Genomic DNA, 24,809 nt, shown 5'->3' on the forward strand with positions numbered 1-24,809 from the left:
TATTGTCCTCATTTAGCACACACAGACTAACTGAATCTTCAGGGTTATTTTTCTCAAAAAGATTTATATGATTTAATGGTAGTGGATAGTACAGACCATCGAAGTCGTACTTATTCTCCAAAGCATAATATTTCTTATCAATTCGATTTTGTTAGCATCCTTCGACAAATCTTTCTAAAATACTCAATTTAAAAGAAAACTGATCGTTAAAGTTTAGACAATTCACTACTGCTTTTTTGTTGACTATCGACTCAGACAAAGCAATAAATGATGATGCCTGATGGTATTGAAGCATACTAGCACGTGTTTGTAATCCTGTGCACATCTTCTGGTGACTACCCAGACTGTTACAAAGTGAAAAAAAAATATCGCATTTGTCGCCCTTATAAGTCTTCCGAGAGAATGTCTGAGACCTACTGCAGGTTATAAAATGACTTTTCAAGTTATCATGTCGCCCAAATTGTTTATTAAACTTGTTGCACTGAAACAGTGTTCTTAGTTCCTTATTTGGACATCTGCTCCTTTCATGTCTGCGCGCAAATGAAGTGGCAGTGAATGACGTACCACAGTATTTGCATTGGTGCGATGAATTTTCGACGTTAGTTGAAGTCTGCAATGATGCTGGCGAAACTTCAACCGATAGAACAGCACAAGTCGATGCTGGTATCATAGATTGCATCTAAATGTCTGCAGCTGATGGTGCCGATGACGTTAGTAACTCCGCGGCTGCCGGCACCGCTACCATTGAGCTCTCAGCTGCCGTCGGCGTCGCTGTAGTAATCGCCGGTGCCATCTGGGTCCCCGATGTCGATGGCAGATCGTCCATCAAGGTCGAAATTGTAACAGCAACTAAATCTCACGAAACTTACTGAAGAGAGCCGATCAATACTGCACCACGGCCAAAGGTGGACTGAGGGTCCTGTCGTCTGGATCTCACGTATATACCCGCGGCCTACTGGTATATCTACTACATGAGTCAAATTATTGACTTTATTAAAAAATTAAATTTGATTAGCTTATTTAGGTACCATAAAATTCCAGAAATAAAAAAAAACACAAGTTCACGTTTCACATATTTATTTAGAAAAAAGTTCACAAATGCATATTAGATTAAGGCATTAAGTATTTTCGTAAGCAAAGTCTTTAACGCTTCACCAAATGTCTCATAGACTCCGAGTACTATTTCATCTACTCGAGTTCCAACTGGTTAGTCAATTCCGGTTCAAACTGTTTAGAAGGTCACGGGTTCAGGAACACAGGTTTCCGACTGGACATCTTCTTTAGCAACGACTTCTTCGGTGAGACATGGATGACGACTTCTGTGACCACAGCTGCGAATTGGCTTTGCCTCGATGCTAGATGAAACAGGTTAACTGACTGAAGTACGACGAGACACACTTCGTTTTGGCGTCTGCGTAGATGCATCGCAGGTCGCAACCTGGCTGCTACCTCATCGATGCTAATTGGAAGGAATGTGTGTGGACTCATGTGATAGAGGGAATAGTTTCCATGTTTGCAGCCATCTAGTAGCTGCTAAATCGGTTCGTAGGTTACAGGAAAGTGTGAAAACCACCAGTGCTGAGCGCCTCCATCACAGGTTTCCGTATATGTATGTAGATACCCGGCATCCCAGTAGCTGTACTCGACACTGCTGAAGCTAGGTCTTACGCTCACGTACATGTTGGCAGGACGAAATAAAAACATATTCTTGCAGGTCGAACGACAACTGGAGGCACGAATGGTTGCATGCCTTTTATATATGCAGGCTCCTACTCACACTGTGGGTGCCATTTTTGCATTAGCTGCGAGTTTGTACCGGCACATACTCGTTCAAACTTGTCGTGTAGCTGCACGTCATATATTGCACTGAGCTTGCGAAGGGAAGGACAGCCGTAGTCGGTCTGCAGGTCTACAATTTCAACTGGTGCTTCACATAACACGCACAGATATTTCTTCTGCTCAGGTCCGGCAACATAAAAAATGCTACGCGAATTATGCCTTAACAAATCGTTTAAAGAGTTTTTGACTTGGTGGTATGGAATTTATCCTTCGTTCCACTCCAGAGCGTGGTAGTATTTGCATAGCCATTCGTCTGAACGTTTAAATTTTTCGTTCAATAATTTTCAGGGGTTACGGAGGTCGGAAGGTGCAGGTTCAAATCCTTCCGTCGTCCTCGTAGGTAACACCAATCTCTTTAAGCACAAATCCATTTTGGCTCTGGAAAACTTGCAGTTTGCAGTAAATGTTATGGCTGGTAATGCTCGGCCGTAATTAAATTAATATCGTAAACAAAACAATATTTACGACAGAATTTTCACAAACTTGTCTAGACAATTGTACGATGCAAGCCTATCGTGAAGTAACAGACAAAAACCATATGTGTTTGGTGGAATATCTCTACTCGTCGATATATCGATCCTACAGTCGATTATATTTTAGTTTACGTATTCGATCATCCTGTTAAGAAACGTCCAACACCATTAACGGAGCCTTGTTTTTGAAACTGTCAGTGTCTCATTATTTGTGACTGTCTGACAGCTGAAACTTGGCATACATTTGATATGCGAGAAGAAATATTCTGTTTTCAAATTCCATGTTCATATCAACATACGGGTAGTTATCGCTGTTTACAAAAAAAAAATTACATTACATATTTGACAGTTATCGAACACGGAGAGGTTAACTACTACATTGAGCTGTCTTCAAGTCTGAAGCCTGACGATAATGTATCTTGGGTTTTCCACAGCGAAGCTGAACTTTAATATCCAATTGATACACTGACTTAGAGACAAGCCAGGATAACTTTCCAGGCTCCAGAATCGGAATGGGACATCAATTTTTTCTACATACTTCAGCATTTTTTTTAGTTTTATCGTGCTCACTTGGACGTGAGGCAGTAGGTATCAATTCGATAAACTGTAGGTTAGCGAGACATCCTTTGGAATTTCTGCAGCAGTGTTTGTTGCATTAATTGGACGAGTTGGCTAAATAAAGCAGTATCAGCTCTAGTTTCGAATTAATGAATATATTCTTATAGTCTTCAGAGGATTCAAGAAGCATGGACAGAGCAACACAAACTTCGAACTTTCCTTCGGCATTAACAGGAAGCATATATTCATCCTCGAGAGCCCAACCGGCCATCTTTGCAGTAAAGTTATTGCATTATGGGTTTGAAAATGTAAGAGTCCGATACACGTGAAATGGACTGCCCGCAGCTCTGATGCATGACCTATTAACGTAAGTGTTATCGAAATGACTGATTGGTTTTCATATCTGTTCAGTTATTTTATAAGGAAAAATTTGTTGTTGGCTACAAATGTATTTTTATTTTATTTAAAAAGCGAAGGCAGCATACAGTCCTTTAAAATATAACTTGTGGCTGGACCGTGTATACGGCAAACCATAGCCGTTCGATGACAAAGTGAAGAAGTGCGCTTTCAAGACATCGCCTGCTGTAATTTACAGTTCTGACGAGGTGAAGCAAGCTTTTAAACACGGTGTCTAGAAACTCTGTCAAGAAGAGGAAGACTATGTCAGTAAAGGCTGGTCTCTGTCTAGTATACACCGATTGAAGCTAAGAATTAGTCATTTCAAGCCGATGCAGGACAATGTTTATAGGATTGATAACTTTCGCAAGTGTTCCTGTAGTAGAATATAAATTATATAATACAATTTATTTTGTTAAAGAACTTCCGGTGTTTTATTTCTCGAACCTGTCACTTTCGTGGAATTTTTAACTAAATTTATTTTTTGCATCGACCAGGAATCGAACTGATGACAGGAAACGATAGATTCAATCAGTAAATGAATTGTGAATTTATTTAATGAATTTTGGAATTTTTCCCGAATTTCTAGCTAAATAATTACATGATTCCAAGATGACGTCCGAATTTCCAGATGGCGGGTGCCGCAGTAATAAATGATTACTGCACTCTAGCAGGTAAAAATTAAACTAACATGGTGTCAGCGCATTCTAGCAAACGAAAACAAGATGGTGACCTTTACAGACGAAAACAAGATGGCAAACATGAGGTCATACTAGTATGCGATATATATACCTTGGCATTAGTTGTGGAAGGTCAGTCTGGCGGCAGCTTCTGTGGAGAAAGGATCTATTTTTTTCTAAATTTCTAGCAAAAAAATTACGGAATTTCAAGATGGCGGCCGTAACGAAAAGTGCGGACATAATTTTAAGTGTAACGATAACATTATAGTCATCCGAAATGGCGGGCGTAACGAATCTAGCAGTGTTTCTAGAATCTAAGATGGCGGACATAACGAAAATTGCAAAGGTGGCATCATAATTCAAAATGGCGAGTGTGGCATAAGAAATTTGTCTTACTTTTTTATATTTTTTTAAATATATAATAATAAATTACTGGTTTACTCTCGCAGGAAATCAAACCGAGGGCCGAAATCGGTTAAATAACTAAACATTTGATGAAAGTAATTTTTTTTAAATATTTTTTTTTTAATTTTTTGGGAATTTTTTGGTCAAAAATTAAATAATTTAATTTGATGGTCGATGTCAAGGTTAATACTCTCCACCAGCGGCTTAGGGGCGGCTTGGCCATGGGGAATTTGAGCCATCTCGGGTAATTTTGGTTCTTTTTAGGGCAAAATATTTTGAGGTAATTCGAATTCCGATTTTTTGAATTTGTCAGGACAAAAACGGTAAATTTTCTCTCAAAACGGGAATTTTTCCCGTGAAATTGGGAATTTTTTTAGGTTTTTGAGTCATTTTGAGTCATTTTTGAAAGTCAAGGTCATCCAAAATGGCTATCGTGACGTCAGAGAAATCGGTCATTCACCCCATCCACAATCCACACCCATAACCCAGTGCCAGTACCGGCTATCCTACACTACTGAAGTCCTAGCTCTTGTATTGTTTTAAATGTTGTTACGGAGTGATTTGTTGTTATGGCGTGATCAAGTAAAATATAGTATACTTGTTAAGGAGTTTTCGCTTTTTTTTCATATTATTTTAAGTGTATATGCCCAACGCCACCATGTTAAGACGCTACCATGATTAAAAAAAACATCGACCCAGCCTGTTAGAGCGGTTCCAGTTACTCTCCTGCAAACACGAACATCTCCTGTTCAGCGAGTTACTCTCCGTAAGTCTGAGAATTTGTGCACGTTTGCAATTTCATGATAAAAATGCATGGTGGAAGATTTGTTTTTGGTTTTTTAATTTACGTAATGATGAGGTTAAAAACAATATTGCTATTTCTGTACCAGTCTGTATATAAAATAAATATATAATAAGTAGGGTTATGCTGTGTACCAGTGCATGGAGCCGAAGCCGAATGACCTTGACGTTGAAAACTTCTCATATTGACAATATTGGATTCACTTTTTGTCTCTTTGATTGTACGTGTGGCAATCACCATGCTGCTTCTCACTTATTCTCTAGAGCTAGCTTGTGTCTAGCACCAGACAGTCAGGCATTATAGTATCCACCGTTTTGTCCATCATATTGTCCGCCAAATTAAAATCATTAATATAAGAAGAATTAAAAATTAATTAAAAATTACCTTTTGATATATTATGTTGATTTGTCAATAATAGTTCTTGGTTTGATCTCTGATCATTGGAAAAAAATAAAGGCTTTAAATTTTAAAATAAATTCTTTCATATCCCATTCAATGAGCATATTCACATCCTACTAATATTATAAACGCGTAAGTTTGTAAGTATGGATGGATGGATGTTTGTTACTCTTTCACGTAAAAACTACTGAATGGATTTGAATGAAATTTTGCCTACAACTAGCTTATAACCTGGATTAACACATAGACCCCATATTAATATGAAATTCCATCCCTAAGGGAGTGAAAAAGTAATAATTTCATTTTATAACAGAAAAAAATCATGGGTCATAGACATACAAATAGTGAGTGAGTGTCATTTATCTATGTCTGACACACGATCATACACATAGTAAGGTCTGGCAAATTAATATTTTTCTCCTTGGTGAGACCAGTCCGCTTAGTGGAGCTCGCAGCGGCTAGCAAAATAAAGGAGCTAATAACAGTTTTGTTCTTAACTTCGTCAATAGATAGAGTTGCCTTGAATTTTAAACGCACCATCGTTTGTTGCATTTGTCATGTCTTTAATTTTCGTTTGTTTGTGCCGTATGCGATGAATTTTGGTGATTTTTTATGCGCATGCCCATGAAGGTTACTGAGACGGTATAACTATTTTTCAATAGTTGGAGCACGAATCGTGTCAAAAAATGTGTTTTTTTTTTTTTCATTTTATATAGCGGCACTTCGTCTGTTTTTGTTGTATAAGTGCGCACGCATGACACAATTTATTTAAATATAAAAGAGAGACAGAGATAGAGTGATATATATATATATATAGAGTGAGATAGAGACGGATAGATAAGTTAAGATAGAGTGAGGTATAGAGAATCAAATGGGTTAGATAAAGAGTTATACCTATAGATGTATAGAGCTATATAGAGACTTATATATAGAAGATATAGAGATAGTGGGGAGTATATATGTAGATATAAAAAGCAAATAGAGATAGAGATATACATAGATGTATATAGATGTAGATAGAGATAAATATATATAGAGAGATGGATAGATGATTTGTATATGTGGAACTACTTCAAACATATTACAAAACAAAACTGAATGAGGCATTTCAATGCAGGCCGAGCACTAGCTAGATAATGGAATTTTTTCAATATTAGTAATCTCTTATTTTTCAGCTTTTTTCTGTATTGCTTTATAAAGTCTAAATTACATACAGACCAGGTAAATAACTATAAACTGGCAAAACAACGTATGTCGGGATCTGAAAGTGATATAAATTAATTTTCACATTTGACATTCAAATTAAGAAGACAATTACTAACTACACCCTGTGTTCATCCCGGGCAACGCCGGGTATTGCAGCTAGTTTGAAAATAAAACACTCTGTACAAGGCTCCGAATCCATGCAACAACAGCCTATTGTCGGAAAAACAAAGCAATGTTACTAAAATTTATTATATATATATATATATATATATATATATATATATATATAGCACGCTAGAAAACCACATTTACAAACCACTAACACTATTATCATTATCCATGCTATTTTACTAGCAAGAACTGAGTTGCGCATGTCCGCAAAACAATAACAAGTGAAGCAAAGAACAAGCAGAGTGGAAGATCACAAAATTTTAATTAAACTAGTGACCAGAGCATGCTACGTAAATCTGTGGTGGTAAGCGTAATGAGTGTTGGAGAGAACATATATGAAGATAAGCTAACGTTTGAGACACGCCTCACATTACAAAATGTGCCATGGTGGAAGGCAGTAGCGGCCGGTATTAAAGAGCACAGGTGCACGTGCACACCCAGTTTTCTACAGAACAATTATTTATTTTTTGAGTTAAAAATTCCTTTTTATCTACTTTTACAAGTGGCAGCTAACAGAGTTACACTCGTCGCTTTGTTTGCATCTGTCACGGACGACTGTTTTTATTTTTTCGATTGCGGCGATACGGCAACGCTGTAGTGTTCACAATGGATCTGTGCACGAAACGCGCTGTCTGCATGCCTGCCTCATAATTTAACATCACCGGCCTCTACTGGTGGAAGGTATGCTTAGTCTGTTTGAGAGAGACATACAATATGATACAGCAATATTAAGACAACCCTTCATGAGGCAAACAGTACCATTGCTACTCTATAGCAGAGCTCATTAAAGTATATTTGAGAGGAACATTTAAAATTATGAGGCAATATTACAGCCAACACTCACAAGGCAATCACTGCAAATGGTATTCTGTGGAGAGCATGGTAAGACTATTTAGAGGAACATTTAATATTGTTGGAGGTAATTTTTTTTCCATGTTAAAACTAACTTTGTCTTTCCTTTCTCGTTGTGGTTATTGGTTTCTGTCGGGTGCCGGTTGGATCACTGTAGTGCTGGAATGTAGGTCTCTGCTTCTTCTGTGCTGGGAACAATGTGGTGTTGTGCTATGTTGCCTTGGTGCATGGCGTGACCACATGTTAGGTCACGGGTTTGGGTAATCTAGAGTAAGCGCTGTTTCTTCTTCTTGAGCAGCTAGAGGAGTGTTTCTGCACACCTGTATCGCAGGAGACTCGCTTCAAGGATAAGTGTAGCGACCTAGCATGCCGTTGTTGAACTATGTAAGCGCTACGGTAGTGACAGCTCTAACACCGATATGGCAGTTGTTTGTTTTGTGAACTCGCTGTTTGGCAAAACTGTCATAAATTTACCCATCATAACATTTTTTCGTGTTTGTTTGCGGACGAGAGGGTGATTTAAAAGCGGTCGGTAGAAGGCATCGGGGCGTCTGCCCATCTGGGAGAACGTCATGCTGTCCGACAATTCAGTGGTCGGTGAGTAATAAGACGGCGATACGATCTTGTGTTTTTAAAATAAAAACTTAAATAATCATAAAGGCACGTGTTATCGATTGTATGTTGAAAAGATAAAAGTTTACAATCTCAAGTAAGTTTAAAGTCCTTGGGCTAAGGGAAGAAGCAGGAAGTTAAAAATACTAATTACACTTATAAGAGGACCAATAATCCAACAAAAAAGGCAGCACATTTGGAAGCACCGTCAACGAAAAGGCATGGCTGATTAAACAATTGGTATACAGTAGACATGTTTATTTCTTTCAGCCTATGTATAATTTAAATTGCTAATAAAATTTGTAAATGATGATTGCGGTGGAAAAGTAAGAAGAATACTAATTTTTCGTTATTTTGGAAAAGACCGAAAACAATATTTTGGGAAGAATGAAAAATGGTACTGTAAATATCTTAAGTTAATGCAGTCCAAAATGTTGAGTTTGCTGGATATGTTAAGGTTCCTTACACTGTAAAGTCTTGCTAAATTCGCCCTTGCGGTGTTAAGTTTTATCAAACAAAATATGGGTAGGCTGGTTGTCCTGTGCAATCTAATTTTGAAATAAATGAAGTGAAAGTATACACCTTATTTCAAAATCTTCTTGAAAATCCAATTTTAGTAAATATAAGAGAATTCTTCATCTAAATGTTTACTATTGTTATCACCAAAGGGACATTATTATTATTATTTTCTGTAATTTATGTATTTTAAATTAAAAGGATGTTATTAATCTGTGACAGTATTTTTCGTAAGGCCGTGGAATGTATGTGTATGTGACTGAGATGAAGTCTTGTTAGTGGTTAAAGATTAATTTTTTTCTCTTAAATGTTCAATAAAAACTAAATGTTTTCATACAGAGATATTTTTTTCAGTATTTCTTCTACATTCCCTGTATAGGATTTTGAACCAAGATTGTATTGGTACTTCCAAGCACTATTAAAGTTATTTAAGTTATTTGAAAACTAACCCAATAGACATAACACCCCCTCCTCCCGACTAGCAAATATATTGAGGCAATATTACAACTACCCTCATGGGGCATACACCAAAGTGCTACTCTCTAATATTATGCATGCTATGTCCATTTGAGAGCCAAATACAATATGAGGTAATATTACAACCACTCCTTATGAGGCTAACACTACCACTGCTACTCTACGGTAGAGCGCAGACTAAGTTTGTTTAGGTGAAACATACGATATGACGATGCAATATTAAAGCCAACAATCATGAGACAAACACAGCCACTACTACTCTGTGGTAGATCACATGCTAAATCTGTTTAATAGCAACGTACAATATGATCATGCAACATTTTAACCATCCTTCATGAGGCAAACCCTGCCTCTGCTCTGTGGTAGAACACAACCTAAGTCTTTAGAGATAAACATACATTATGATGAAGCAGTATATGATAAGGCAATATTACAGCGACCCGTCATGAGTCATACACCATCGCTTCTAATCTCTGGTAAAGCACATGCTTTAAAAACATACAATAATGATGGGACACTATTTAAGCCACCCGCTGTTACTCTCTGGTAGAGCACATTCTAAATCTGTTTCAATGAAACACATATTTTGATGAAGCAATATTAGAGCCACTATTCGTGAGGCTAACACTGCCACTACTATTCTGTAGTAGAGTGCATGCTAAGTATGTTTGAGAGGAATATATAATATGGTAAGAAAATATTTCAAACAACCCTCATGAGACAAAGACTGAAACTGTTGCATGCTGAGTCTGTTTTTATAACATACAGTATGTTGGGTCAATATTACAGCCAGCCATCATGAGATAAACACTAGTACTGCTGCTCCCTGGCAGAGTTCATGCTAAGCCTGTTTGAGAGAAACATTCAAAATGATGATGCAATGTTACAGCTTCCCTCACGATGCAAACACTGTCACTGCTACTCTCAGGTAGAGCACATCCTCAGTCTTTTTGAGGGGATCATACAATATTATGGGGCAATACTGCAGCCACCCTTCGCTAAGCAATCCTTGTTCCTGCTACGCTGTGGCAGAGCGCAAGCTTAGTTTGAGAGCTATATACATTATATTGGGGCAATGCTACAGCCACTCCTCATGGGGCAAACACGGCCTGCTAAGTCTGCCGTGAGAGACACATACAATATTACACCCCTCCCCCTCATAAGGATCTCACTACACTGCTACATTTTGTTGGTTATATTGGCCAACCTTAAAGATGGCGGTGCGCTGATGATGTCAGACACAGAGGTGCATGTTGACTCAGTATTGCATCGTGATTACTTAATACCATTGCAGTCACACTTCACTGGAAATTATTGATATTAATTTTTAAGGACAAAAAAGACTGGATCAATAAGTCTTTGGTGATATTTAACTATTTCCAAACATAAAATGAAACCATGATGGTTAGTTTCATTTTAAATGAAAGTGAGTTCATTTTAAAATGAAAATGTTTGCATTCTGAGAGTGTTGTTCCAAGTGATAAAAAGTGTGTGGTAAGTAAGATGTGCTTTAAGATATAATATTAAACCTTATTTTACTAACGAAATGCATGCTTATTAAGTTTATATACTTACTTGTTAGAATGGACAACAGGAACAAATACTCTGTGTATGAGATGATACCTGCGACAAATAAATGTAAAAATTAAATAGCACTAATAAAAATTATAAATATGTTAAAATTACAAGTAGTACGAATAGTTAGGAGTTTAGACCAATTACTTTAATTTATTTTTTGAATAATTATTTAAGCCTTCAAAACATTTGAATACTCTATGATCTTATGCTTAATATCATATAAAGAAGGGGACCACAAAAAATAATATTCAAAATTAACTAAGGATATATATTTTAAACTTTAATATACCTAATGACGTAACCAACGGTACAAAAGTTTCTCTGATTATGGCTCAGGCTTTATGCTCCAAAAAGAGGAGTAAATCCTTGACCTAGCTCGGAAACTTAGTTTTCTTTGCATTTGACCTCGATGTTTGATCTGAAATTTTAATTCATAACTCAAAATGGTACATAACCTCAAAAGAAATTTTACTCTTCAAACAAAAATCGACAACCCAATTATGTTTTTACGTAAACATTATAAAAATATCTTAAACATTTATTAATTTTGTTGCTAACCTTAATTACTTTATTACTTGTACACTCCAACTTTGTGCTCATAATCTAATTTTTCTAAAAATAAATTATAAAACTAATATAAATTAATTGCACAAATGTTTAAATTATATAATTTAATTGATAAAAAGGCACCTACATCAAGAAATCTAGGTGCACTCAGTACGATACCTTATTCACACAGCAGGACTTTACTATCTTATGTAACACTAACCAGACTAATTCTGGAATCGCAACAGCGCGCCGACTCTAGGCAGAGAATACGGTGCAAAGCAAAAGCAAAATATCACGTCAATATGAATATCCTGTTTTCCTTTAAGATTTTTTTTACATACGCCATTGCTGGTTACAATTTGTCACAAAAACATTAAAAATTACAAAAAAAGAGTAATATTCAAACACACAGAAAAATGCAAATATCAATTAAAAATATTATAAACATGGGCAGCCCAGAAAACTCCGTGGAAGGAACTGGCCAACACAGTGGGCTAACAACGAGGAGACACTAGCAATAAAAACAGTTAATAAAGAAAAAAACCTTAAACAACTCAGAACTCAATGATGATAAAAATAGATGTGGACAACACAGATACGCACAGCGAACCCAGCGATGTGATAAAACAGATAGTACAAGGGAATGGGCAAGAGAGGGACAGGATACAGGCAGTGGCGCGCGGTGCAAGTCAATAATCGTTCGTCATATTGGATATTTAGGAAAAAAATATATCATTTTTTATCTGAAGAATGAATAAAATATCCCAAAATGGCTATGAAAAAATTCCGTTTCGAGGGAAAATTTTAGTTTGAATGCACAAAAGAATGTGAAAGGGCCATTTTCCTCAGAGAGGGGCAATTTTATTAGTAGTAAGAAACAGAGACTGCTGGGACAATGTAGTTATTATGGGACTATGGCTTGGTGGCTTACTAAATTTCAGCTTACCAATAGTGAGGAATCGACCCTGTTCGGGCGTCCCCGCCGCTTGTGGTTTATGATCACGACATTGGCGACCATTTTTAAAGACGCCACATGCACCATCTTGGAATACAACATTTTTGAAAATATGTAATTATTTAGCTAGAAATTTAGAAAAATTACAAAAATCATCAAAAAAATTCGTTTAATAGAAACATTATTGATTAAATGGATCCTATACTTGGTCCATCCTTGCTTGATTAAAAAATTGTAATTTCATGTAAAAATATATTCATTTAATAAAATATGGTAAATAAATTCTAAAATGTGTATAAATTCCCCATATACCGGCATACAATTGATTCGATCGATTCTAATTCCTAATTCGATACTGTCTTGATAAAAAAGGTAATTATAGGTAAAAAAAAACACTATTTATAAACAGTGATAATCCTAGAAGTGGCTTAAATACCTCATCCACTAACCGCCAGTAAGTTGCCTAAGTCATCTTGGTCGTCATCGTGGAAACTCGTGTAATTTTTTTAGCTAGAAATTCGGAAAAAATATAAAAATCCTCAAATAAATAAATATTTAATTTACTGCTTGATTAGATCGATTCCTGTACTTGGTTTGATCCTTGATCAATGCAAAAAATATGTAAAATAGTATAACAAATATTTATTTAAATTTAAAATTTAAGTGACAGGTTCGAGAAACAGAACATAATTACAAATAAAATATTATTATGTAATTTATACAAGAAAAAAGCAAATTACTAGTATTTCCCCATTTCTGCAATCTTCTTAGAAGGCGGAGCAAGTCCCGTGAATGCCTTGAAATGAGTTTTCAGGGAATATCTACATGACAGTCAATTAACCAGGCATGTCCAATCAATAGCCAAGCACATCCAGTCGGTGTCCAGTCACATCCAGTTGGTTGTCTGTGGATAGACACATCAGACGGTTGGTCAGGCTTAAACATCAAGTTGGTGCCAAGGTACGCCCAGTCGGTAGCCAGGAACATCTAGTCAGTGGCCAGGAACGCATGTCCAGTAGATGGCAAGACGCATCATGTCTATTCAGTAGCCAGGCACATAATCCGTTGCCAGGTACATTCAGTTTGTGGCTCCACATGTCCAGTCAGCGATCAGGCACGACCAGTTGTTGGCTGGACATATCAAGTTGGTGGTAAGGTACATTAAATCGGTGGCCAGACATGTATATTCAGAAGCCAGGAACGCACGTCCAGTAGGTGACAAGGCGTGTCCAGTCACTGGCCTAGCATGTCTATTCAGTTTCAGGCATTTATTTAGTAGTCAGGCGCATACAGTTTGTAGGCTAGACAATGACCAGGTGGTTGTTAGTTACTTCCAGTCTGTAGTTGCTAGGGACATCTATTCAGTGGCAAGGCACATTCAGAAGTTGTTATCTAGACACCTTCAGTCTTTGGCCAGGCACATCAGGTAGATTGGACAGGCATGTCCATTGGCCCATACTGTAAGTAGAGAAGAGTAATATTTCGATAATTGATACGCCTTTCAAACAAGTCATGTACAATAGTAGAGGAAGGGGGGGGAGTATTAGGATAATTACTACTGCGGAGGGAAGCGGTAATTATCAGCATTGGTAAATAGAGCCCCCCTTAAGAAATGGGGGGAGGGGACAGTGTTGTTGACATGGCATGTGGGTATTCAAACAAGTCATCTGTTGGTGGCCGCCATCTTGTTGTCGTCTGCTGGGACTCGTTCCTTTACATGCATAGTGTGCACAAGCAATGCGTTATTTCCCCGGCCATCTTGGATGTGCATGTCATCTGCTGGTGGCCGCCATCTTCTTGACGTCTGCTATGACTCATTCCTTTATGCGCACAGAGCACACCAATAATCTCTAACCATCTGATGCCATCTTGGATGGAGAGGCATAGTGCACATAAGAATATTTCCCCTAATTTGCATTAGAAGCACGCATAAGAAATATTGTTTGTTTCACATATGCCTAAAGGGATATAAGTAATTATAAATATATAGGCATAGTATAGCCTATATGCTTATACATGACCATGGGTGCATATAGGCATAGTTTTATATAGAATGTAGAACAGTCTTAAAGTGTTTGGACATTTTTGTGTTGTATACTATATAAATTATTAATAATGACAAAAAATTTAATAAGTATAGTTAAAATTAATTTTCCATATGCCGTATGTAGGAACTCTAAATACTAGTAATCCAATGTTTATAGTGATAAATCACACAGTGTTAGCTCTCCTGTAATAGGTAGAGACTCTATAAATGTATTTGTGTTAGTAATAAAAAAAAATCACAAGTTGTATATTTCCAACATCTATCTTCAGTTGCAATGTACTGAAATATTAATAATGAATGTTATGGTGTCGTGTAGACAATCTCTTCTTGTTTGAAGTGGAGGAAAGGCTCTCTAGAGTGTAAGCTGGAAGACAACTTGAACATTAAACTAGGAAGGCAACACTCGTTCACTTATATTTTATTCTGCTAAATGCTTGGTGTGCAAGCCCAACGACGACTTGGCGGCTTATTGGTGGTCCTAGCGCAGCGGCCGTGGTACCGCTCATCCGTGCAGTTTGGCTGCGAGGACGCTGCAAGTAGGAGGTTGTTCCCAGTAGTGCCACGACACGGAGCTGGCCCGAACGCCGCCTGGGCTAGCTTCAGGCACGTGTGTCGATAGAGTCGAACACGTTAGTTGAGTGGAAATGGCTGTGTTTGATTAACGTATTTTTTTATGTGAGCACTAGCTGCCCGACCCGGCTTCGCACTGCTATACTAATGGAAAAAAATTAAGCCACATCTCCCATTTACAGTAATGGTAAATAAAAAAAATTCTGTGAAAATTTATTACAATGCTGTATAATGTACCGGAGAGAAAATGAATAGTACCGATGGTTTCCCAACTCGTGCACGCAACGTACAACTGATGTACCCGAACTTCGCTACGGCAGTCTACAGGCAGATCACTCTTGCGCCGCTCATTATACATGCCCCTCCTTGTGGGTACGCCACTGCCGCGCGATGCCCGTTGCCATGGAGACGCAGAAGGCATGAACAAAATCATATTCTCATGCAGACAAAGTACCCACTGTTGCCTGGTTTTAACCACCCATGGGCTCTAATTTTCGGAAAATGGCATCCTGCGTAACATAAGGAACATTATCTTTGAAAGATTTGTGCAATGGGAGTGCATGACTTGATGTAGGCTATTTGGACATACGCCATTGAATGGCGTATGTCCAAAAGCCTACATCAAGTCATAAGGAACATTACTGTGAAGTTTCAAGTCTGTAAAATATATATACTTGAAAAAAAGGACAATAAAAAAACAAATTAAACACAGAGAGAGGAAAAAAATAGTTTAGGTTTGCGATTTAAAGTGATAAAAAAGTATTTAAATACTAATTGAACTCTTATGAGGTTACTGATTGCTTCGTTGTTAATATCACACGGGTCTTTTTTACTTGTATGGGATAAATTAAGAATGATAAGGCATCTAGTGCGTGGCAACAATGTTAATAGGCAATAGTAAATAAACTTCTAGCGCCTGCGGCATTGTCAACACACACTTCGTACGTGTACTGAATGTTAAATCTAAATCGGACCAGTGGTTCCTGAGATTAGCGCGTTCAAACAAACTCTTCAGCTTTATAATATTAGTATAGATTGGCCAGGTTTCTGGTATGATTGGATGAGAGGTTGGTATTCTTGATATTTTATTAAGTAAAGTGATTTTTATTACGGTCTGACAAACACTAACCCAAAAATGTGAAATCACTTTAAGAAAAAATAAACCAAGCAAGCATACAGTTGTTGACAATGTTTCCTTTTCTCTTTTATCATTTACTAGAGAAAAACAAACGATTAGAAGAATAACTCTTGGTTGCTGAAAAAAGTAAATATTCACACAACGTTAATTCAACATAATTACAAGTCAATGTTTTATTTATTTATTAAAATATTTATTTATTCGTAAGATTATCTGAATGAATATGTGAAATATTCCAACCTACCGTATACGTAAATTAAATTATAAGAATTATAGTTGATCAGGTCAGTATTTTTTCTTTGAGTCCCCCCCCTCCCCCACCATCAATAGAGGGAGTAGGTAGACGGAGTAGGAAGACGGAGTAGGTAGAAGGAGTATGTAGAGGGAGTAAGAGTCTCACCGGTTCCTCAACAAGTTCTACCGTTATTATTAAGGTAGTTGTATCAGAGGAACATAGGTCTAATTTTATTTATTTAATTAATTTCTCAACCGACTCAGACGAACGAGAAGTTGCTTCGTATAATGGGAAATCTTTTGCCGAAGTCAACAAGTTCACATAAACATACAGAAATATACTAACGTAGATTTTAAGGGCCGAAGAATGATAATATCAACACGTAGGTCAGATAGTGGCAGTTAGTGGTCCGGGTGACGGCAAGGACGCTGCATATGACCAGAGCATTGGGAAGTGCAGCTTTTGGCAAGTTAAAGGACTCCTACATAACCAAGCGATATCTGAGCTGTTCCGAAAGTGTTCGCTACGTGTTTCGTGCGGACTGTCGTGCTGCGCGATAGTAATGAGAGAGATGGAATATAAAAACCAAAGTGTATATGGAGAAAAATGTAAAACATGAAATGGATTGATAGGTGAAAACCGAAGAAATATGGAGAAGGGATGGAGAAGAGAGAATTTTAATGGAAACACTGAGGAAAAGGAATTGCCTGAGGCTTGGACATGCCTTAAAAAATATTTTCAGAGAAAGAATAGAGAGGAATAGTAAAAATAATACATGAAATGCTAACAAATGTGAAAAAAGGAACAAATTACAAAACGCTGAAAAGAGAAGCTCAGAACATAGAAAAGTGGAGGGGTTAAGCTAGTTTTAGTACTTGTCTAACAAACATACTAATACAAATAATAAGCAGTCATGAATAACTTAAATAATCATATATTAAGACGAGTTTTTTCTATCTTTAAGTTTCACTGACTAAATATATTCACGTACATGACTTTCTTAATGCCTTTTTAAATATAACCTCAACTATATAATAAGCTGCTGGCCTGAAAATATAGCTTTAAGACCTAACTGTATGGATCAGTTGAATCGCTCATTTGAGAAACCCCACATGTTCAGAAAAGATAGTTTTGAGATATTCAAAGAAAACATTTGTAGTTAAATTAGATAAATGATACAAAGGTTTTGTTTTTGTTGTTAGTTACAGTAGTGTTATAGTATTATGTTCTAAAATAAGAGACAGAAATATAAACTATTGTGTCTGTGATAGCATAATTAATTATCTGGACATGTGGGGTTTCTAAAAATACTGGCAAATAAATTGGACATTTTGTTCCTTTGAATGCAAAGAAAACATTATCATGTAAAAAAAACTAATAATACTTGCACATAATGAACTTTTACAACATAGGCAACCATCAATATACATTCAGAAGTCTCTATCATTGGCCATAAAAAATGTATAACAAACGTAAAACTTAAACAGTTTAGTTACTATGCTGGGAGTTCGATAGTGACACCTCACTGCTTGAAATTAACAAGTATAGTAATGAGAATACCTAGACAAATAAAATGTTAACGTAATGCGCTCTACATCTGTAGTGTCAGTTGTTGGCCACTGAAAGACTTCTGCATAAAAGTCATTTATTATTTCAGGAGAAATAAATCTCTGCAGTTTCTTTATATCTTCCATTTTATTATTGTTTATGGGCACACAACCTTCTCTGTAGGCTAATTCTGTTGGCATGTCAGATTTATCACTAGAAGACTTTAGTAAGAATGTATGATCAACGAGTCCATCAATAAATGGTAAAGCTCGAACTGTTCCAATGTGGTCAGTAGAATAGAAAATTCCATAAACGTTGAAACACTGAAATGCTGTTTCTGATCTCGTCGCACACTCCTTGCACAAGACTCTGTTGATATCACATTTCTTTTATAAAATTTAGGCCACCAATGTTTGAAATATTTTATGTCTTTGGTTTCAACCATTTGCACTGTAAATTACCCTGAATTGAAAGTGGACTGTGTAATGAGTGCTACATATTCTTTTGGTGTATATATTCGATCATTCCTTTTAAGTTTCCTTTTAATGACACTGAAATCTCTGTCACAGGGTAAAAACGAGTTCCCTCTGACCGGAAAGTAATGATGAACTGTCTGAAACCTCTCAGTCTCCACAACTGCCAACAAAAACCTCACTACAGTGTTGTTCTTATTTTGGCCCCCATCCTCATCAGAAAACAGATGCAAATGTTAAACATTTGGGTTAGTTTCATTGTTCATGTAATCTAGCAGAAAAGAGCATATCTCATTGGGCCCTTTCTTTGCTATTCCTTCATAGTACACATACATTTTCCCATGCTGTTTTTTGATGTCATGTTATGTCAAATACGTTCATGGTGAGTTGCCGCATATAAAACGCCTCTTACACAGGAATTTCTGGCAATTGCATGTTCATCATGAAGTCCATACACATATCAGACACTTCACTATCTTCCAAACACTAATATTTGACTCTCTCAATAGTTTTATAAACTTTGTTGGCTCTTCTTTTGTGTACTAGTAATTCAGCTACATGGACCCGTTTAGCAACATCATTAATTGCAGGCCTTTTTTATTTTCACAGAAAATTCTTCACACTGACAACTTGTGGTCTTCCAAACGTAAGGCTGAAGTTCTCTTGAAGAACTTTCAAGTAAAATTTGTATGTGACAAAAATGTCTGGGTTTTTTCTTTCAATAATTGACACTTGTGTTTTACATTAAGAGAAGCACTGAGATAACGAAATGTCTTACTTGTGTAATGCGCTTCTTTAATAAGGAAAGAAGCAATGTGCTCTTCAATACACTTCACTACATGTCACGGCTTCATGTTTCCAGGGGTATTTTTACCTCTTGCATACTTTGGCGATTTACCTTCAGACAACAGGTTGCAAATTCTTCTAACACGATCACTAGAAATACCATGGATAGAGAGGAAAGAACTTTTACACATGTGAACTCTTCCACTTGACGTAGACAGGGTGTATTTGAATGTGTGGGATTTTGGTTTTCCACTTGGGGCATCAGAAGGACAGCGTGGATGTTTTCGCTTGATTGGTTGGCACTCGATAAGACTGTGTAGATAAGGGTCCTGTTCATTTTTTGAATCAAAGTCAATTAACTTTGTGCAGATCTGTAATGTATCATCTTCGCACACTCTTGAAGGAATGCATTTCCACTTACACCTGAAACAATATAACATTTTCAATAGCATTTTATAATGTTAGTATGTATTTAACAATTTATTTCCTTTTTACACATTACAAGAAATTTAATATTTATCTCATGAAAAAACATAAATAATATTATTTTATAACTTTGCCTCTTTTTGTTATATTAAAAACTACGAATAATTCTTTTTTGTATTGGATATCAAACCAACGTGGCTGTCAAGACGAACGATATAAAAATACTGTACTGTCACCAAAAGACTGTGTAGCTTACGTTGTTTAATGGTAACATTGTGAAATGCTGCCACATTCTTTAGCCTCAACAATGAACATGCGCTTCTTCACTCTTACTATTTGAACATTACACATCGTTCATAGTATTGCGTTATGGAGTGTTTTTAAGTTCCCTTAGAACTAGTGTAACTTCGTAAATTGATTGGATACGGGAAGTTGGCCAAATATTTATCACACATCTTATTCCTAACATTATAAATGTAGCAAGTTCTATTACAAATTTGTAATAAACATAAATATGCTAATAAAACATGGTTATGTTACTTACTTGCATTCGTTTCCATGAGGTTTGGTTTGGCTTCCACAACATTTCCTTTCCAACAGGGGCGTAGGAACCGGGGGGGACAGGGGGGACGTGTCCCCCTGAACTTTTTGGGTGGAGGGGACTGTCCCCCCCAACTTTCTAGACCGTGATATTTTTATTTTATAATATTATTCTGCCCAACTTTATTTGTAATTTCTTCAATCATCAAATTTTATCTTAAGGAAACAATAATAATATTAACATCGATGTATCCAATGGTTAGATACAAAAACTGCTTAAAAAGCGCTATTTTGCACTTTTAAAATCAAAATTTTCCGGTGGAGGACCCCCGGACACCCCGTCTTAGTAAGAGGGGAATGGGTTTACATGACATCAAAATCATTATTTGTCCCCCCCCCCCCCCAACATTATGAACATAGCTAAGCCAATGTTTTCCAATTCACATACTGCTTATTTTTAACAGTTTTTATTCTTCTCACTTTTGTACTTTTCTTTTTTAATGCCCTTCTTTCTCTTATTTTGATCATTCAAATCACTTTCAGTACTTGAAGACTGCATTTTACTTGCACCATACAACAACAAAGCACGGATGAGTTATTTACTATGAAATTGTGTCAACTGGTGTTAAAGGTTGCAGCCCTACAATGTGCTGCACTCTGTAGGACACAGTCATTTGAGAAACCCCTTATATGTCCTGTACATGAGAGGTTTCTCAATGCAATGTATTCTTGAGGCATTCAGTTTATATGTTATTTGTGTGTGGACATGCGGGGTTTTAACAGTAACTGATACAGCTTGCTATTTTTTTACAACACCCTTTGTATAACTCCATTTCGGCCAAAAGTGGAAATGTGGGGTTTCTCAAATGACCGATTCAGTTAGGTTTTAATACTTGAGAAAAATGCATAAAAATATTTGTAAAATAGGTAGATGTTAAAATATCATAAGTATTATTATCATTCGCATTTATATCAGCACATTTATTTGTATCAAAATGAGATTTCAATAAGTACATTTATTATCAAAATGAGATTTCAATAATGAAAATAAAATTGGAAATGTTATAATTTTCGCACGGATTTTTTTACACTAGTTTGCCTTCAATTTGGATTACAATCAAATTTCTGAATGAAAAATAATATATAATTTAAGTAACAATGATTAGTACCTCTTATTTCCTTTAACTTAAAAGCCCAGAACACCATCCAGCAATACCAACATGAACTCTGTCTTTTTAAAGAAGCTATCCAATAATGTTAACTCTAAAACGAAAAGATTTATGGAAGTCAAGATAAGAATTCAGTACATCCCTGGAAAACAATTTTAATCCATGTCTATAATGCTCAGCGATAAGACAAAGAGCGTAAATTGTAACTTTTATAATTTCATTGCAGGAAAAAAACATACATTGGATGTAATTTCAATGTCAAATAGAGCCTACCTTTGTCCCGCAAGTTCCTGAACATCTGGCTAGAACCTTTGTTTAAGCCTTGGGTGCTGTCCTTGATAATTTCCAAATCCTTGTCAGTCAATGATTTTCTCTTGAGACGGGCTGCAACAAACATTACACACTTCATACACATTCAATATAATCTTCTAATACAAATGAGACAGAATTGAAAATCTCGTTGGTTTTCAATTCTGCGAATAGTATTGGATTGGCCTAAAAAAAAAACACTATTTCATCACAATAAATACCTTTAAACTGAAATAACAAATTTGGGAAGAAATATCTCAACTAACTATTTCATCGAATTAAAAATGGAGTAGTCTCCCATTCCAATGGTCTCGGACTCGCCACAACAGATTACCTTGTCTGGTAAGCAGGCTCTATGTCTTTTCAACGACCTCGTCTGTTCACAACCTTTTACCTCTCTCCCTACTCTGGTATGGTGCTGGAGGGTTGTGAAGGGAAGTTAAAGCAAAATGGCGGTCATTTAAATGGTCGAGACAATAGGAAAAGTTAAAGAAAATAAACAGCGTATTTTTGAGCAGTTTCTTTGGGAAAGTATCCGGCGACCAGAAGTCTGAAGGGAGGTAGTAAACATGCACTCGTCGCTCCGTCGCCGAGCTTCTTCACGGAAATTACCGGGTGCTAAGAAACAGTATACTCGCATACTGCCTGCCTGAACTCGCCTTGAGTTAATTTACACTTGTTATATTTTTAACTACAATTTCAAGGATTTATCAATCTGCCACAGGTGTTTTATAAAATCACATGTTTTTTTTTTTTTTTTTAACTCGTGTTAATGATAAAAGGCTCAAGTTTTACTCGTTTGACAGGCATGATTTTATAAAGATTTATCGTGACTTAAAATGTATGTTTATAGGTGTGTGACTTAGATTTATCTCGAGTATTCTATGGATAATGCATATATTAAGGCATTACAAACAAAGTTCTTGTCTCGCATTTAATATAAAATATATATTTTAGTTTTAAATTGTACTTAAAAGTCAAATAATATATTTAAAATTTGTATGTGTGTCTTAATGACATGCTCTTATGACTTATGACTCCATGGTTTAATGACTTTTGGTATGATGCAGTATATAACCGTCAAACTTTAATTTTTGTGTTAAACTAGGTAAGGGCGTTAAAATTTCGTGATTTGAAAGCACCGAAATGATTTTATGTAAGCTCTACCATTTAAATATTTACTTTGGAGCAGCTTAGTTGCCACGCAGTTCATGTGTTTATCAAAGTCAATTACATTATCTTCATTGCCATATGTAGATAATATGTATTTCTAGTACGAACGATTAAATAAAGTCACTTAAAATTGTTAGAACTATGATAATTATCAATATAATATTTATTCTCCTAATAAGACATGACACCGACAGAAAACAAAATGAAGTGGTTTTAGTAATGACCAATTTTAACTGACAAGCTGCGAATCTCTCTAGGAGTGGTAGAAAAATATATTATAAGATAAATTTATTTCTTGTTCTTTTAAAAAGTATTTGCATAACAGCGAACCAACAATGTAACACGAACTCAACAGTGATGTGAGGCCAATGTTTCAATGCGCCCACAACAATAAATAAAATGTATTTAACTACGTGCCAAATATTGAAGTTAACGGCTAATCCCCCAAGCAGTAATTTTAATGTTTTACATAAAAGCTAAACAAAATAATACAGTATAGCAGTATAGCCTACTTAATGTTGAAATAAAAAAGAATAATTAGAATAATTTCTAAAAATAAAACAGGACTTATTAATGTTTTTAAATCGTCTGTAATATGGACACTTTTCGTGGTAAAACCTTACATAAAGATTTTCTGCTTAAGTAGAAATTGTATAGACTCCAATTGCATACACGATTATAGAGTGTTTCACGGAGTTATATACCAACATATTAAAAAATACAAAAAGTGTGCCTGAGAATCAAAGCTACATCAGTAGTAAATAAATGGGAATTTTGGCACTGGTTTCTGGTTGTGGTGTGTGGTGGTGTCAATGACCGACCACCATCTTTCATTGTGTTGTCACGGCAGCCATTTGAATGACCTTGATCTCTGACCTTGAACACAGCAGCAATTTATATTGACGTCATGTTCACCATCTTGTATTTTGTTATCGCACCATTTTGAATTCTATAACCTTACGCAATTTGGAATCGAATGCCACACTCATTATTATTGCACTTTTCGTTATGGATGCCATATTTAAAATTCACAATTTTTATGAGATAAAATCGGTAAAAATCTTAAATTTACAAAAAATATATAATAAAATTTAAATATAAAACATGATTCCGCCATTTTGAAAATTATAACGTCACTGTTGCACATTTCATTACGTCCTCCATCTTCAAAGTCCGTAATTTTTAAACAATAAAAACCAGAAATAATTACAAATTTATAAAAAAAAAACATTATATAATAAATTTTTAATGAAAACACTCTTTATGGAGTCCCCTTTTCGAACCCGGCGAGGTCATTCGATTACAAATGACGATGGATGCTTTCTCCACGGAAGCCACTAGCAGACAGACCTCCCACCATTAATTCCAAGGATTATATTACTTCAGCCAGTATGACGTCATAGCGGCCATCTTGTTTCGTCTGCTGGAGGCTGCCATCTTGATCCTACATTTTTTTGGATTGCTATGGGCACTTCCTTCATATTAGTTTAATTTTTACCCGCTAGAGTGCAGTATTATTTATTAGCAGACAGTCACCTGTCACGATATCCAGCTCTTATATAATATAATACAGTGGAAAGTCTTAAAAGAGGCTTCAATTCCTCTACTACCAGCATCCAGTAAGCCGATGATGACATATTGGTCGCTATATGGGAAATCTATAATATTTAACCTAGAAATTCGGAAAACATTTTAAAAATCAACAAAACATAAGTCATTTAATGTACGATTGACTCGATAGATTTCTGACCATGGTTTGATTCTCGGCCAGTGACAAGAGTAACTAACACTCAGTGGCAAGGCGTGGGTTGATTGCATGTGTAAGCAATGCATTAAACCATTTTAACTTAAATTACTAAATCATTACGAACTTACTACTAGGAGACAGTTCAGAAAACTAACATGCCTAAGGAATAGAGAATTTTGT

At 36.1% G+C, this 24,809-nt stretch overlaps 1 protein-coding gene across 7 annotated transcripts in view; it reads right to left on the reverse strand.

The window, feature by feature from the left end:
• The window catches only part of LOC134541693 (calcium uptake protein 3, mitochondrial), a 173,427-nt gene that overhangs the window by 96,555 nt on the left and 52,063 nt on the right, over window positions 1-24,809 (reverse strand). For all 7 annotated transcript variants that reach the window (XM_063385320.1, XM_063385317.1, XM_063385319.1 and 4 more), the window contains exons 3-4: window positions 21,674-21,784; window positions 10,962-11,009 (exon numbers count right to left, since the gene is read on the reverse strand). In XM_063385320.1, the coding sequence (XP_063241390.1) occupies window positions 10,962-11,009; window positions 21,674-21,784 (159 nt within the window). The remainder of the gene's footprint in view (window positions 1-10,961; window positions 11,010-21,673; window positions 21,785-24,809) is intronic.

Source organism: Bacillus rossius (assembly GCF_032445375.1).
Source record: "Bacillus rossius redtenbacheri isolate Brsri chromosome 4 unlocalized genomic scaffold, Brsri_v3 Brsri_v3_scf4_1, whole genome shotgun sequence".
Taxonomy (NCBI): domain Eukaryota; kingdom Metazoa; phylum Arthropoda; class Insecta; order Phasmatodea; family Bacillidae; genus Bacillus; species Bacillus rossius.